Here is an 18,466-nt window from a genome sequence, read left to right as displayed (position 1 = left end):
ATATTGTTTGTTTCACCCTCAGCTGCCACTATATGTAATGCTAAAATTGAAAGAACTTGTCGCGAAAAAAAATTGTCCAGAAAAAAAAACCATTACCCCCCCCCCCCCCACCAGAAAATCAAATGGTTGCTGCCTTAGCGTCATTTTTGGAAATACATTAACGTGATTTGTCAAAATCAGTCGATGTTTTTATCTTCTCGGATATGGGAGGGTCGTAATGGGGTACCTTCATGACGAATAACGGTAAAAAATCTTGCCAAATGACGTTAACGATAATTTTTTATGTATGACGATAAAATTTACACATAGTGTATTGCACATGTTGCACAAAAGCAACAAATTGAATATATAAATTCTAATCATATAACCAATTCTAATTTCTTTGACTACAGTTATTCTGTGTCAGAAACCTATTATGTGTCAAATTTTTAATTACAATCCAAATTCAGACCTGTATCATGTGCGAATATTGTATCCATTTTTGACCCAAATGTTCAGGGTTGGACATCTGCGGTCGTATCCATCTACGCTCGGCGAAGCAATTTATTAAAAGTTATGAAAGGTAAAAAAAAATGCATATACAGCAAGATCTCTTTTAATCTAAATTTAAGGTATGACTGTAACTATACTTTAATTACATGGCCGAAACAACCAAGGCCGAAACAATCAAGGCCGAATTGGCTCCATGGCCAAAACGGCTCGTTTCCGATCCAAGACGAGTGCGGGACTGTTATAACACATTTTGTCGAATTCAAAATGTCAGCGCCCAATTAATTTCGGAAATTTTCACAGATTTTCATTGAAAAAAGGGAAGAAGGGAGCTGAAAAGGGAAGAAGTTTCCAAGCTTGTGTACGTAGTTTATACCAAATACGGCTCATATAAAAGTGAATATTGTTGGCTACAACTAGTTGAACTAGGCCTAAAATACACAGGCACTTGTTTCTATCCATTGGAAGAACCATAGTGGTTCTTCCAATGGATAGAAACAAGTGCCTGTGCTAAAATATGTTTGTAATTTTCCTGCTGCTTTTGGCTTAGTCCAAATAATTATGACGTCTGGCAAGGCTATTTGATTTTTTTTCTGGGAGGCAGACGTCATGCTTTAGACTACTTCAGGCTCAGTAGATCTGATTGAGACTATCCATTGACATTTCTTTGACAGGTTGGATGATCCAACCACAAATTAATATGCATATTGAGGACACGGTAATGATCCCGGAATCCCGGGCTTAAGACATGAAATCGCGAGGTCCTGAAATAATATGAGGCAGGCATAACCTGTGAATGGGGACGAAGTCTGTATGTATTATTTTTTTAATTCAATCACGTTGATAAAAGAAACCGAAATACCGTACGTAACGTTCCTGATTTTGATTCTGTTGTTAGGGAATTAGCTGTGACGTTCTTTAAGTTATGATGTCATATTCGATGTAAAAAAAAGAAACGCTTTCATCAGGTAACGTTTTTTCATATCAAACAATTATTAAAATTGTATTTGTATTGTTACGGCCAGAAATCGCCTTTAAATTGTAGCCAACAAAAGACACAAATCAATAATAAAATTTAACAATATTTATTATACAAAAGTTTACAAGAAGTATTACACAAATATTACTGTCAAAATAACTGTCAAAATATGAGTCCAATCTTTTATCTTTGTCTGTATCAGGAAATCTTTCGGAATCCAATCTGAATATTATGTTCTGAACGGTTCACTACTAAGGTCACAATCCAGTATGATGTTGTTTGTAGAATAAAAATGTCAATCCAAATTGCTGTGAATACTAAAGTCTATCGATGTCTAAGTCTAAGTCCAAGAGTGAGTGTTTAACTTTAGTGTCTGTATATATATAGTTGTCATGGAAGATTCTAGAACAGTCTATAATGGAACATCCTAGAAAGTTACAACAGAAGTTTCTAGTAAAATGTAGAAGTTTATATAACGCATCTTTTATTAGGATCATTCTGGAAAGTTCCAATCATTCTGTAATTGTTCCAGTGATTTCTAAACTGCACAGTTCTAAGATTATACTGTAAACAACTATCAGGCCACACAACACAAATCAGGCCAACATAAATAAATACAATAATTACAATATCATTTATATAACATAATTACAATATCATAACAGTATTGAGATCCAATCTTATATTTTACTAGACTGATAAATATAAATTTTTTCAAAGTCTCATGCAAACAAGATAGATACATGTATCTGCGCAAAAGCGGAGAAAACCGGAATAGGAAGTAGATCTGAAAAAAAAGTTAACGATTTTGAGTTCATTAGTAGAATGAAAAATTCGGGAAATTTTCCCGATTTTTTTTTTTTTTTTTTTTTTATTGATTTTTCTACCGTAATTGGGGACTTTGTCCCCATATAAATCCTGACATCTCTGGCTTAAAACATGAAATCGCGAGGTCCCGAAATTTAAATCCTGACATCTCGTAATTCGAAAAAAGAATTCCTAGATCCTGAAAGGATTAATCCCAGAAAATAACAGAATCCTAAGCTTAAAAACACCTGATGCCGACGTCCCCCCCCTCCCCCTCGTTTATGCTTGTTCTCTCTTTAACTTTATCATATTTGTTTTTCATTTATTGTTTTGTAAAGTTGTAAAGCGGGTTATTTTTGCGGGTGTAAAATTTCGTGATTAACCTTGAATATGGTATACAAAATATTTTGGCGGTTAATATTTTGGGCGGATTCAAAAATCTCCCCAATACCTTTGCATGTATGCTTCTAAATTGGCAGAATTTATTTTGACGATTTTGTCCTATCCAGGAATATAAGCGAAAATTTACACCCTGTGAAAATAACCCACTGTATCTTATGTTGTAGCACCACTGGCACTGACCTCATCTTCGCTACCCAAGGGTCTCAATCCTGTTCCCCCCTCTAAACCCTTGAAGGGGGGGGATTAAGGTAAAATTTCAGATCCACTAGCATTACATGTCATGCATGTACCAGCTAAGGATTTTAATTGGTTGTTGTTGGTAATTGGCTGCATCCAATGAAAAATTGCCTTTAACCCCTTCCCCCCAATACTAACCACCATTCTTTGAAGGCCTGTATGTCCTGCTTCAGGTTAAAGTTTTTGATCAAGGTAGTTTTATGATCAACTTGAAACTTTAAGTACACATGTTCCCCATGATAAAATCTTTCTGAGTGATTTAAATGCCAAATTAGAATTTTGACCCCAATTCCACGGTCCACTGTACATAGAAAATTATGGTGTGAGCGGGGCATCTATGTACATATATGGACAACACATTATACAAACAGAGATAATTTGAACTGTTGGTTGATAAAAATTATATAGAAAAATCTCATATACAGTCAGTTAAACAAGATAAATGACCAGCTGCCTTATGAAGTTCATAAAAGCATTATGGTATCTATATGCCCATGATAAATGCTGGTAATAGTCACTCTTGCTTATGTTAATTGACACTGTGAAACAGGATGTTTGTTGGTGATTATTTCATTAAATCAGCCACCGTCACAATCATCAGAAAAACATTATTTTTGTCTTTTATATACATGTACATGTATATACTAGCAACATGCATGACAGTAAAAATCTTACATCACATTGCAAACACGTACATGTAGCATTCTAACCACAGCAATATAAAAAAATCCTGTGGAGAACACAGTTGACTGTCAGTGACATTGTTTGCCTTAAATTACCGGAGAATACAGGCTTTTTCCCCTGGAGAAGAATCCCAATTTGAAAAAAAATGGCTTAAAATTTTCCCCAAATAGACAACCTTTTTCCCAAACAGTGCAGTCTCATTAGTAATTGTGCATGATTACAAACTTAAAAACACTCATTTAAACATTATTCATGCCTAAACTGACTACATGTGCAGATTTAAGCGTCTATTTATGTATCTTCAATGACAATAAGGTGTCTTATTTCAAATGAGGGTTTACCTCTTGAAAGGGGGTCTGCAAATTGAAGTTCCAGTCATATTCATGGTTTATTATAAATTTCCCAATTGGATAAAAATGACGCATATTTTCCCAATAAAAAAGGGTAGAAGTAGTTTTGAAAAAAGCTAACAATATCACTGACTGTTAAATGTCACCATCATCTAATCTGATTCCCCCTTTGTGTACATTATATTGTATAACTTTTATTTATATTTTCAGAATGAAGTATAATTAGCTAGGAACTTATGATAAAATGGAATCAGCAAGAAAATCAAAAAGACAGAAAAGGGATAGAAAAGTAAAGTTGGACAAAACTGCTGATCAGTTGTGTCAGTTGTCAAGGGAAGAAGACAGTACTCTTGCAGAGTTTGAGGCATGCAATGAAAGTCAAAGCTTAGATGAATGTGTTTCTGAGAATGCTGAAAATGACAATTATCACTATGGTTATTATGAAGACTATGAAGACACTTTTAATTATGGTGATGGTTTTGAACCAGAAACAGTGGAAGTTTTAAAGGACAAAATATTTGGTTTAATCTTGGCTATTAATAAAGCTGGTGAATTTTCCCATGATGCTCAGCATTATTTAGTGACTATATTAAGTGTTTGTAGCATTGATCAGAGGAGAGAGTTAATGAAAGTTAAAGAAAGTATATATAATCCACTAACTTTAGCCTGTAAACTGAGAAATCTGGACTTGGTCAAGTTTTTTGTGGAACATTGTCAAGCCGATGTAAATGGTGAAGGCTGTAGAGGAAGGCCATTACTTTGTGCTGTGACAAATGGGGACGAAGATATAGTCCACTATTTACTTGAATGTAATGCAAGTATCAACATTCATTATGCTCCAAACTACAATTTGCTGATGCTTGCTTTAAAACTATTCCCTGAAGAAAAATTTGGTACCTTTGGCTATGAAGCTATTCGTGACTTCAAACAACATGAAGAAGACAAAAAAGATAAACGGAAACTTTTTAATCAAATGATTCATAAAACTGAAATAGTGAAAATGCTTGTTGATAAAGGGGCAATTGAACAATGTACTAAAGCTCAGATATTTTACATATTAATTTCAATGTTTGAGGAAGAATTGTTTATACCCAATTCTTCACAGAAGATTTTAATTGACAAAATTCCTGACTTTGGTAACATTAGGAATGCAGACAGCATGACTATATTAGGATATGAGATGATTCACAAAAGTTTCAGCATGTTGACAGAATTTCTGAAACCCTACCTAGAAAATGTCAACAATATTAACACAGCAAATGTTCTCCGATTCTACTTTGTTTCTGAAAATTCTGATAACATTGAAAACAATGTAGACGCTGTGTTAAAATCATTTGTTATTGATAAGGAAACCAATGAAGCATGTCCATGTCAAATTAAAAATTCTCGTAAGGAGAAGCCAATATACGTTCATATACTTATGTATTTAGCATCTGATGGAAGTTTCTCTTGTTACTTAAAACTTCTAGAGATGCCAGAAATACCTTTTGAAGCTAAGCTGAACAGTTTAGAAATGTTGGGAACATATTGCCATGACCATATGCAATCTTTGTATGCAATTCGCTGCTGGAATTCTGCAAAAAAGATCAGACAATTAAGATGTCTACGCATGACAAGGAATAGAATGTACCATACAAGGATTCATACTTATCAGAAAAATACGTCCATCTTTGAAATAGGAGACACAGATGAAGATGCAGTTCCTGTTGCACCTAATGGTGATCCATTGTCAAAGTATTTCGGGGATACGGTAGATAAGGCCATACATATTGTGAATCACTGCTATGATAATCTAGTGCGGCAGGATAAGGTTCCAGATTTCACTGTAAATTCACCAAAAATCACATTCATATCACTTCTAGAAAACCATATGAAGGAAGCTGAGGAAGATTTTATGGTGGATACAGACATGCTACTGATGCTGAGAAATGCATCATTTTTTCAATGTTTGATGGGATTTGGAAATTTCGGTACATTCAAAGCATTTAAATGTTTGGCAGATGAGTTATACAAAAGGGAGAGAACCAAGGCCTATGTAGCAATGGTAACATACAGTTTCCCGTACTTTGTAAAGCACCTTCCAAATGAAGACAGTCTAAGTATCTTTGACAAAAAGTTATACTTAAGTAAGATAATTGCAAGAATGATTAAGATTGTTGTCAATAAGAGTTCACAATTGACCTTTGATCTCCTTATGGCAATCTGGAAGTGTTGTTTTCTAGAATGCTGTGTCACACCAAGAAACCAGAGGAAATTTCTAGAATTTGCATCATTGCTTGTGATGATGAAAATAATGTCTAGAAGGAATAAGACAGCATTAGAGAGTGGAAGATTTTCAGAGTTTATGAGGATTGTTTTAAAAGCTGATCTAAGGAATTTATACGGTCAAACATTGTTACATTACACAGTACCTACCTTATCAAAAGACACAGTCGATACATGGATGTCATATGAAAGAAGTCCTTTAATATGTCATTTTTCTGGATCTGTTGAAATGATTAAACTGTTGCTAGCTTTCGGAGCAGACCCAAATGCCTACGATGACATGGGCAAGACACCTCTTCATTATTGCTTCATGTTAATGTATGATGACATTGAAAATGAGGATGAGTCAATTGGCGTAAATAGTCCAGAAGATGTAGTCAAAACCCTTTTACACGGTGGTGCTCATCCAGATAGTGTTGATTATTCAGATAGTACTCCGATTGAGAAATCTGAAATATCAGAATATCCTCTATGTAAAGTATCAAATCGCACCCTTCAGTGTCTGGCATCAAATGTAATCGTGAACAATAAGATAGTACTTCGTGATCATCTACCGCAACATTTAGTTCACTTTGTTGAAATGCACAAGAAAAAGGGTAAAGCAACAGCAATGAGATTTCCTGAACATTTCTTTGGTTTTTCAAGTGTATATTGGGCATGAGTTTATGTTGTTGTTTGTTTTTAAAATACAGTTTGTTACTTTAATTGTTTCACAGCTGTTTTTTTTATCTGTGTTGCAAAAAGGAGGTCAACTGACCTCTCCACTCTGTCTGTCTGTCTGAAATACCTTGGGTAGAAAACTTATCTTGGCTTCTATGGACATGATGGAATGAAATGTTTTATATTTGGAAAGAAGCATGGCAATGTTGAGTTGTAGTGTATAAGCTAATTTTACAACCTAAGTGTATGATAAGGTAGAAAAAATTATTGTGTAATGTCCAGTGGCAAATATTACATGCATGTCATGATGATAAGGGTACTGGTATGACTGTTTAATTCCCGATGGGTAATTATATGCATACTCAGGAAGAAAACATATTTTGTTAAAAGATTTCCTATAAATACAGAGTTGCTGAAAGACTCAATTTAAAAACTTCTCATTAGTTCAAGTATTTATTTTCTATGTTGTGTTTTGTAACTCTTGTTAGTCTTGTTTATTTGCCATATTATGGTCAGTTTGTCATGTTTGTTGACTTATGAATATCCCATTGGCATCGGTTTTGTCATGAATAAAAACCCTGCTTTGTAAAGACTGGCAGGCTAAGCAGGATTTTATAAAAGCTAGTTCACAAGGTAACAAGACATGTTATCCTACTTGCACATGATTCTGACTGAGCCAATCCAGTCTACTCTTACAATGAATGCAAAACAAATACAATTTTTAAGTCGTGGTTTTGAATCCCTGAGGAGGATGTATCCAAACATGATCTGGTGTCTAGATCTGTGTACACAATTTTTAACACATGCTACCAGTTAAACTTCATCAGATAGGCTTGTGTTAAAAAAAATGGTCTTGAACATGCATGAAATATTTGCCACTGGACCAACAATCTATCAATTGATCAATCCAATGATGAGAAAGCAAAAAATATGCAATTATTAAGATCAACACAATCTAGAAGGCATATACAAAACAGCCAATACAACGGTAGGACAACTTTAAAAGTAAGAAGAGGGGTATGATTGAAAATGAGACAATACTCTACAAAAGACCAAAGGACATGGAAGTCAACAAATATAGTTCACAGTACGACATTTAACAATGAGCATGATGAGCAAAACCTATATGTAGATATAGGAAGATTTGGTGTGAGTGCCAATGAGACAACTCTCCATCCAAATCACAATTTATCAAAGGAAACCATTATAGGTCAATGTACAGCCTTCAACACAGAGCCTTGGCTCACACCGAACAACAAGCATAGTTGGTTATAAATGGCCACAAAATAACAAGTGTAAAACAATTCAAATGAGAAAACTGACGGCCTGATTTATGTAAATAATTATCAACCAAAAAATATATGATGTACAGCAATAAACGACAACCACTAAAATTACAGGCACCACATTTACCTGAATGAGTAAATTTTTTTTAAATCCAGTGGATTATCAAATGATTGAATTGTGAATCAACAATGGATAGAGACTGTTGGCATGAAACCCTATCATACAAACACAAATTAATTGTACATACAAATATCTTTAGCAACAACTTCTGTATGGATCAGTGGTGATAAACACGAAAGAGACAACAACCCAACGACACAAGTAACTAAAAGACATAATCATGATAATACGATAACATTTAGTCTTCAATAACAGACACTTATCTATGCCTAAACTGAGAGGGAAAATCATTTTAAAAAGTTGCACTTATCTATGCCTAAACTGAGAGGGAAAATCATTTAAAAAAGTTGAAACAAATTTTATTTTTTTATTTGTAACATTAGAAATAAAAAAAAAATAACACAATATATAAAACATCTGTATATGTAATAGTAATAAGTGATGCAGTACAAATACAGACAACCAAAATTTCATCTTTTTTAAGAAAAGTAGAAATATTTTTCTGTATAGCGGACTGGTTTGAATCCTATTCCACTAAATATCTAAATATTGATTGATCCTATAAAATCACCACTACTTTTCACCAGTAAAAGTTTAAATATAATCAAAAGCTACAAAATCGCAAAAATTCATTCACATTTGAATATTTAATTCATATAAACACAGTGCCAAACTGGATCACACCTTACCTTAGTTTCATCTTAGTTCCTCTTTGGAGAAATCTACTGAAAATCATTTGACTCCAAAAAAGAAGAAGATAAAACTGGTTTATCTCTATTTTATGAAATTTTCCTTTGATCTTTCTGACTGATAATTTCCTTTCTCAGCACAGTAGAGTGATAGGAAGAATTATTGCTAGAAACTAAGGGCACACACACTGTTGTCAATGAAATTAACAACATCGTCAAAAGGTAAAATAGTGATAAACAGATTATCATTGGTCATCTCAACTCGATTGCTTTTCTCACATTAATTCGCTGTACCGGCTCAAGGGATAAAATCAATCTTGTTGAGATAACCAACGATAATCTTTAAATATCAGCTAACAAGAGGACAATAAAATATTGTATCTCTCTTTAAAAGAAAGATAAACTATCATGATCAATTCACTTATTTAAAAGGAAGATAAAAACTATTAATCACCAAACTAAAACCTTTTGTATCTCTCAATAAAGAAGATAATAAATAATACATACTGGTAATACCAGTTAAAGCGATTGTACAGCAATAACAAAACAAAATAAATACAACAAAGGTAAATAAATAAACAAACAAAACTGGTAAATCACAATAAAAAAACATTGCACTGACAAAACATTAAATAAAACCGAGATTCTCTGTTAATATGATGAAATATGTAAAATATTATGAACTGTATATTTAAACTTTTCATATAAATAAACATCTTAATAATAAAGTTGAGTAAAAAATCATTTGCATTTACAACTAGTTATTATTTATAATCACATTTAAAAAAAGAAGACTATGATGAACAAATTTATTCATCAGACAAATATTCTTCAACAAGAACAATTCCTCCCCCTAAATTTTCTTCTGTCGATTAAAATGTAGATGTTTTACATATACCCCAGATTGTAATGCCACTTAAAATAGAACTAAAATTTTAAACAAGTAACAGGACAGAAATTGCTTTTGTGTTTAATTATCTATAATGGATAGAGTTACTGGCCTTGCTTTATAATTGATGAAAATAACTGTCAATCTCATAAGTAAATAAACTGATTAAAATGACTAGAATGTTTAATAGATGAGTGAATGTGCAGTAGATTTTATATACAACTACACAAGTCAAGAAATAGCATTACACATCCTTAAATGCTTACTTGCACTCTTATGTATTTTTAATCCAATAGGATTTGTGGAAATTTTATTCCAATAGTATTCACAATGATAAATACAATTCTTACATTTTCTAAAATACATTTTAAGGTTTTAGACAAAAAAGTTATACATTTTCTAAACCACATTTTTAGGTTTTAGACAATAGAGAGATACTTCACCATATTTTGTTACAACCAACATGAAATTTTAAGAATACAATAGCCAGGAAAACACGCTCTGTACTTAGCACAACATTATCAGCACCAAATAACATAAATAAATAACATCTGCTGTCCCTAGCATTAGATGACTGTAACAAACGAAAAAACTTTATATCAGATAATACAAAAGTAAAGGACTGAATGACCCTTTATGGGTAATAAAAATTTCCTATTTTGTCTACTGTGATCTGCATTTTAAAATAGATGTCCTCCCTTAAAACTGATCAAGTAAAAATTTATATTGTTAGTTACAAACATATACCATCATACAGTCACACATTTTAACAGCCATGTAAAATAACAATATTGTATATAATCTTTAAATGTGTAAAAAAGGCTAAAATTGATATGTGCGAAAGCTATGAATTTAAGCATATTATTATACCTTGTCCCCTTTTCTTCCTTTGATATTTGTTTGTGATGGCCAATTACACTTTTTATGGGTAAATCAGCTGACAATTAAATATTACCGGTAAGGGGTGGACACGGGAACAGTAATTCTCATTCCTGTCCTTAATCCTCCCACTTTCTTCCTCATTTACTTACTTCAAATTCTCTATGACATCCTTAAATCAATTTCGCAAAAACACATACTTCAACCACCCCTGTCCATTCCCCTTGTAACCAATTATTACTTTGAAAATTTGTTTTTTTATTTTTATAATGAATTGATTGTTTGTTGGTGTTTTAACGCCACTTTTAGGCAATTTCGGGGAGGTCAGTTTTTAATGGTGGAGGAAGCCAGAGTGCTCAGAGTAAAACACTAACCTTAGATAGGTAAACTGACAATCCTAGTCAATTAAGACTGGAGTCAAGTGCACCTGCACGGGTGGGGTTCGACCTCACAACCTCAGTGTTGACTCAATTTGACTGGTTAGTTATTACAGGAGTGGAACTATTTAGACCACTTGGCCACTAAGGCCCTTTTTTATTATGGAAGACTCAACAAAAAGAGTAATTTTTTAAATATTCAAATAAAGAAAGAAAGCAGTATAAATCATAAATTTTTCCATTCTCATTTTTCCGAAATGTTCTTCAACAACGATATATATATATAACCTTGACACAGACACTGGCAATTAAGGCCATCATAAAAACATGACACCAATAAAAGATTTCTAATATAACATGATTGATTGATTGTTGCTAGCTTAATGTCCAGTATACAACATAACAAACATTGTACACAAAAATGTCATATCAAATGCAGCTTATAAAAGTATCACAATTGTTCATATAAAGTCAATTATGATATAAACACAAGTAGCCTAGTGAATGAGTTATCTGTAATAGGCACAAAGTTCTAGTTTGGACACATCATTGATGCCTCTTACTCCGCTCTCATTGAGACAAAGTAGAATTGTTGGTTCGGGAGCTCTTTTATTTGTTATTTCTATAAACACAGAGACATCCAGAGACAAGAAACCTTAGGAATTCTTGTTTAAGTTTTTCACAATCATCTTAAAAAGGCTCTAAGTTTTAAGATTTAATGCACTTATTTTCAATCTTATAGCTGTCTCTCTGCAGCGGTTTAGGAATTATACTTGGCAGACATTTACTGATGTTACACCAGGTAACTGTCTCTCATGCCATACATGATTAAGTGAATACTTGGTTTATGAGCACAGACCATTCCAATCTTGAGTCTAGTGCAGCACTCCAAAATGGAGATAATGATTCAATACTAAATACCATTCACACAACTGTGCCTTTAAGCCCTGCAGAGTTTGGAGTTCTTAATTCAGGAGCAGACTTTTTGCTAACCAGAGGTTTTTTGTAACTGAACTCCTCATGATTGTTATAGAGTTCTGGTACTGAGCCTTTTTGTTTTCTGTAAACAGCCTGATCCTTGGCACTACCAAGATGAAAATGTGGTACAGAGTTGGCGGTGGGTGAATATGTCTCATCTTCACTGTCACCAACAAATACCACTGGAATTGGCTGAAAAAATATATCAATTATATGATAGATTCATTCTAAATATAATATTTCACAGTGGATTTAATTATCATGGGTAACAAGTTTGTAGCTAAAAGAAAAAAAGCATATTGATGGATATTTGAATTCATCTTCATTGTTTTACTTACAAGTCTAGGCATTTAGTATTTTATAAATTTAGGGTTTACGGTACCTGTATTCACGAAATCCACTAAGATTTGTATATCATGAATAATACTAAATCCACTGCATGTTATAAAATACAAATCTATAATAATGTTTTAACTGCAAGTAATCTCAGATATGTACTTTTTTGTTGTAGGGATGTGTGAATATCCTATCATGTCTGGTCTGTATCTTTGTAACTTGTATTTCTGCTTTGTATAGATTTGATGAGTTTTTCAGCTGAAATCTCCTTATATGTTTTACCCTGCCACATTCTGTATGTGTCTGCTCTAAGTCAGGAGCCTTTAATTCAGTGGTTGATGTTTGTTGCTGTATATTTTATTTGTTTTTTTTTTAATCATAGTTTTTGACATAAATTGAGATGTTAGTTCTTGTTTTACATATGTCATTTCTGGGTCTTTTAAAATAGCTGACTATGCGGTATGAGTTTTGCTTATTGTGGAAGGCTGTAAGGTGACCTACAATTGTTAACTTCTATGTCCTTTGGTTTCTATTGGAGAGATGTCACATTGGCACAGTTATCTGCCCCTGATTAGACACCCACATACAGTTTCCATAAGAGGAATCTGCTACAGGTGTATCTCCGTCAGTTCTACTATCACTGCTTATTACATGACTAAGAGCCTCTATATAATAGTTATCTACCCCTGATAAGACACCTACCTTACAGTTTCCATGAGATGAATCTGCTCCTGGCGTATCTCCATCTGTTCTACTATCAGTGCTGATGACAGGACTAGTTGCCTCTATATCACAGTTATCTGCCCCTGTTGGTTCTTCTCGTGGTTGTGACTGCATTTTTTTCCTCTCATCAATTAAAGGTGAAGGTTGAGGTGAAAGGGAACTTGGTTTAATGAGGTATCTTAAAATAAATAATAACAAAATGCTTTTCCCTGCTATACACAAAACCATAATTCATCCTTTTAAAAATTGTTATAAAATCAAAAGGATAAACTATTAAAAATATAGGTGCAGTTAGAACATGCCAAATATTTTTCTTGTGGAAATGCCTTTATAAACCAAGTCAGAAATATGAAAGTTTGTTAGATTTCATTGTTCTTTTAGACTATGTTTTCACATTTGACATGAAAGGTAATGTTGGGCTGTGATGAAAGGAGTAGGCCCCGATAAGACCCTTTTTTGGTCCAAAAAATATAACAACTCAAAAGTTAGTTGAAAATGTAAATTTTTTAGCTATTTATTTGAAGGAGGAATACTTTTGTCACACAAATATGCATGTTTTTTGACATTACATTGCACATTCATCAGGTACTAGCATCAGTAATTCATGTAAAAATACTGAAATCTTGGTCTTTTAAGCTAAACCTTTTTAAGACCAGATCAAATAATTTACTTACATTATATCATCCTCCTTCAGACGTAGATCATAACTTGGGTTTATTATCACATAAGATATCGTGTTTCTCTTGTCACTTGCTGCATCTGAAAAAAACAAATATTATGTATACATGAAAAGTCCATTTATATAAGGGAGACAACTTATTCAATTGGATCTCTTATAAAATTGTTTAAATAACTTGAAGAAAATATTTAACTCCTATTAACTGCATGCAGTATTTTAAGAAATGCTTCCTGATTTTTGACTGTGAAATCAGATAAATACTTACCATAATCATTGAGTGGTTGTTTAAGACTTTGCATTCTACATCGCACCATCTGACAAATTTCATGCCTCTCGGGGGTCATGTGAGATCGACTTTCTTCCTCGTCACTGTCTAGTCCAATCAAACTTAGTGACACCTACAAGAAAATTCTATGTTAAATTGGCAAAATGAATCCCTTAAGCAGTGTTAAATTGTCTTCTCTAAAATCAATCTTTAAAACATTTTTGTATCTTAACAATCTTAATATTCATTTATTATGATTTTTTTTTTTCAGAAAATTTCATTAATTTTTCATCAAATTAACAAAAAATAAAGTAAAAAAAGAACAAATGCTATTTCAAACATTTTACAAATACAGTCTTCAAGACTTAAAAAAAAAATAGAAAACATTTTTAACAATTCATATATATTTAAGAAATATAACCATCAAATATCCTAAAATAACTAAACTTATATCATACTTTTTTAAAATTAAATTTATTTTAATTGCAAAACTCATGCAGTTCTTACATAAATTTTCCCTAATAGTATGCATGCAGTATATATATATATTCTTCTCTATCCTAAACACAATGATGCATCTTCTATAACAAGATTATCTATATAACACACAAACCAATACCACTGCAATCACATGACATTGTACAAAACATTTTTAATCGTGTAAGCATTCATAATGCTTTACTTACAATTCTTTTAAACTTAAATGAGGGTGGTAAAGGGTTATATTCAAGCAACGTTTTTCAGCCTTTTTTTTTCACGTGTTTTCATGTTTTGACGTTTTATTTCTTGTTTTCTCGTGTTTTGTTTGACATGCGTGCCTTGTTTTCTCCTTTATTTATTTTCCGTGTTTCTTAATTGCTTGTCCCACATTTGATTAAAAATTAAACAGGGACTTATTTTAAAGTCAGACCGGAGTTTGTTTTAAATTATGTGTTCCCAGAATCTTTAAAATTACTTATTATGAATAATATTTTTTTTTCAAATCAGTTACAGCTAGCGTACACTAAACTAGGTGACTGCAGGGTCATCATGTCCATTATATAATCACTAGATGATCTCCAAGAACGGCTGCTAATAAATTATCTTACTTTTTTCATGAATGTTTACGATTTTATTTCTCGTGCTTCGTTTTTTCCGATTTTTATTATCTGTGCAACATTTTTGCACTTTTTATTTCTCGTGTTTCTGTGTTCAGGGCCCCCCTTTACCACCCTCTTAAATCAACAACAGTAAACTTTTTAAATTATATATTTCACAAAAATGAAGAAATAGATTGATTGGTTTCTTGTTAAAAGTCTTGTTTATCATGTATTTTTATGAGAGTTTTGAACACAAATCAATTTAAGAAAGCCAAACATATCAAAACACACATTATATAGTAACTATTCATTTCATCTAGCTTCTCTTAGATTTATTCAACATAGGTTATATTCTCATTAAAGGAAGAAAGGATAATGGTGGCTGATGATTTAAAGACAATTTACCTAACACACCAGCAGTAGATTTAGATTTTGATAGAGGCTTAGAGTGCAAAATCTTGACAGCTTTTTAAATTTACCACCATTAGTTTAATTAGATTAAGATTAGAAAAGGACGGAACCAAAATATTATGTATGGCATATGTTTTTTAAAGAGCAAAAGTGTTAAAATATATTCTGGATTAAAATTTTATTAAACATCATAAGAATTAAGAATTACCAAGAAAGTTCCATTTTAGAATTATCTTATATACACTGTAAATTAAAAATTCCAACTTTTTCAGAAATATAATATATTGAAAGTGGCAATTTTGAGAAGTTATTCACACAAAATGCTCCTTCCCTAACATCTTTTATAATTCTGAAGTATCAGTGAGAGAATTAAACGTAAATTATAAATATTACATGTATTACGTTTTTGAAAAAGAATAAACAAGCGATATAAAATCAATAGACGGTGCTGTATGAAGATTTTGTGGATCATTCATATAAATAAAAGTGACAGTTTATAAATGATTACACCTATATATACATATATTATATACAGAGCAGCCAATCTGTGAAAGGTAAAATACACCTCAAGCTGTGAAAAATAAAGCAAAAGTAATATAGCCTCTGTCCAGTAATATGCAGACATACACAAAATTAGGTATATATATATTCAAAATTCTTAAAAAAAAAACTTTCTTCCAACAACTTGATTAGTATTTCTAAATCTGCATTCACTCTAATGGGTTATATAATGAATGGTTAGGGCTAATATATTCTATCATAGTGAGTCGTCAATGACATTTAAAAATTAGTCCCAATAAATTAAATCAAATGAATGTGTGCTAAGCTGAATCTTATAATTACAAGTGTGAGCAAATGTTTTGGAAAATATATGTTAATGAGACAACAAGAATGAGAATAAAAAAACAACTTAAAACATAAAAGAGAGATTTTTTTACTAAAAAATCAAACTCTTTTTGCTTCTAAAGGCAGACTACAGATTTTTTTTTTCTAAAAGCAGATAAAATATAGTAGCCCTATAACTAGATAAAATATAGTAGCCCCTATAACTAGATAAAGATAAGAAGATAAAGAGTAAAACCATGCTAAGCCTACTTCTGGTTGTGATTTGGATGGTTCTGGTCTTCTTCTTTTCTAAAGAAAATAGGCAATATGTCTATAGTATAAATCACCATAAAAAGTCCTTCAAAATAGATTATGAATAACTATAGCACTTGAAATGATAAAAGCCATTTATTTTAGCATTTTACTTATGCTTTTACATATAATACCAAATATTACAATTCACAAAGAGCAACACATGGACCAAAGCAAACATTTTTTTATTTAATGAGCAATCATTGGATGACATGGCTGGTTTGAACTTCAGATTTCAGGAACACTACCATATTTGGTAACATACCTTTACAATCAGAAACACAAATGATTTCAAAAGAAGAAGCAAAGATCTCTCTTGAAACATTCCAGTCATACATGTTTTGCAACTTCTACAAAGGCACACATGAATGTCTTTCATGTAACTATTAAAGAAACAATCACCTGTTCGAAGTCAGGAGCCTGTATTTAGTAAATTAATTGCTTTGAAAGAACAAAAGTTAGGCCTAATGTCGTTCCATATATACTGGGTATGTTCCGGACCATATGAGTATTTGGACCATACGCGTATGGTCATGACCATATGCATATACTCATATGGTCATGACTATATGCCTATACTCATATGGTAGGACTATATGAGTATAATACTTGTTTGGTTATTAACAAGCCGGACCATATGAGTATTTGGACCATATAGGTTTTTTTTTTTTTAAATTACATTATATAAGTTTCAATAATACAAAAACTTTATCTATAAAACAATGATGGTTACATGACAATGTATTATTTTTATAATTCAAATACTACGTAAAAATTAGATATTGATGCCATAGTTAGTTTTCATCGCTAATTACATTCTTGCATGTAGGATTGGGGTGAAATTTACTTCCATACGGTATCATAGCTTGTTTTTTGAATTTGCAATTTTTTCTTGTGCACAATCCTTTTCATTTACACCTTTTGTTTGCAAGTGAAAAGCTATCATTTTTGTAGTTGCACACAGTGATACCAAGGTGTAGAGCCATGCCGATATGTCTACAGTGTTTTTAAGAAGCTCTAGATCTCAAATATTGTAACATGACTGCAATACACCATATTCACAAGACAACTTAAATTAACTATGTTACTTTCCGGTGACTTCTTGTGTAACAGTTCATTAAGAAATTTGTCGAATTTATTTTTTTAAGTCGACATATTGCCATTCACTCGTAATTACAAATTGGTAATGACCATCAGTACATGAAATGACCATCGGTATAAAATGTGTTTATTATAGTTTTGACAAGTAAGTAAAATTAACTATTTAAAACTTATAATTTTTATTTAGCTAATGTTTTTTATTATAATATAGTAATAAAATTTAATTAACCTATATGATAGCGTCTTTTTAATAAACACAGTCATACCATATAAATGAAGAGTTTAGAAGTATTGAAGTATGGTCGGACCATATGAGTATATACCCATATGGTCATGACCATACGCGTATGGTCCAAATACTCATATGGTCCGGAACAGGTACATAATATTTTTCCAGCAAAAACTTTAGTAAAAAGTGCTGTCAATATCATCTGAAACACTTTTATGCCCTAAAGTCTGGAAGAAAATATTTCTTGTGACAATCTACAAAGTAGCTATACGTCACTTCTATAAGAAAACTATTGTAAAAATCTTGCATATAGATGATAAATATGAGAAAAACTATACAACAAAATGAAAAGATAGAAGTGATGATTTTAGGACCTTGATATTAAATATCCATGCAAGATTTAGAGGAAATATT

The 18,466-nt window shown here is 32.0% G+C and overlaps 2 protein-coding genes across 6 annotated transcripts in view; one reads left to right on the top strand and one right to left on the bottom strand.

Moving 5' to 3' along the window:
• The first annotated feature begins 728 nt into the window (after positions 1-728).
• On the top strand, positions 729-6,918 carry LOC143063388 (uncharacterized). Its single transcript, XM_076235512.1, has 2 exons — positions 729-850; positions 4,159-6,918. The coding sequence occupies exon 2, from the start codon at positions 4,193-4,195 to the stop codon at positions 6,872-6,874; it is 2,682 nt and encodes an 893-aa protein (XP_076091627.1). The 5' UTR covers positions 729-850; positions 4,159-4,192; the 3' UTR covers positions 6,875-6,918.
• Positions 6,919-11,009: 4,091 nt separating this feature from the next.
• Positions 11,010-18,466, bottom strand: part of LOC143063385 (potassium channel subfamily T member 2-like) — a 111,502-nt gene continuing 104,045 nt past the window's right edge. For 4 of the 5 annotated variants that reach the window (XM_076235507.1, XM_076235509.1, XM_076235506.1 and 1 more), the window contains 5 exons: positions 16,681-16,719; positions 14,096-14,228; positions 13,826-13,910; positions 13,131-13,329; positions 11,010-12,284 (listed from right to left, as the gene is read on the bottom strand). In XM_076235507.1, coding sequence (XP_076091622.1) covers positions 12,039-12,284; positions 13,131-13,329; positions 13,826-13,910; positions 14,096-14,228; positions 16,681-16,719 — 702 coding nt within the window. In that variant the 3' untranslated portion in view covers positions 11,010-12,038. The remainder of the gene's footprint in view (positions 12,285-13,130; positions 13,330-13,825; positions 13,911-14,095; positions 14,229-16,680; positions 16,720-18,466) is intronic. The other variant, XM_076235508.1, reaches the window with a different exon arrangement.

The sequence above is a fragment of the Mytilus galloprovincialis genome, chromosome 2 (assembly GCF_965363235.1).
Source record: "Mytilus galloprovincialis chromosome 2, xbMytGall1.hap1.1, whole genome shotgun sequence".
In the NCBI taxonomy this organism is placed as follows: domain Eukaryota; kingdom Metazoa; phylum Mollusca; class Bivalvia; order Mytilida; family Mytilidae; genus Mytilus; species Mytilus galloprovincialis.
The sequence above is the reverse complement of the archived record's forward strand: the minus strand, read 5'-3'. Positions and strand labels throughout refer to the sequence as shown.

What these genes read in the sequence shown, in the direction of transcription:
- LOC143063388 (XM_076235512.1), top strand. Translation starts at nt 4,193, where the DNA reads ATGGAATCAGCAAGAAAATCAAAAAGACAGAAAAGGGATAGAAAAGTA.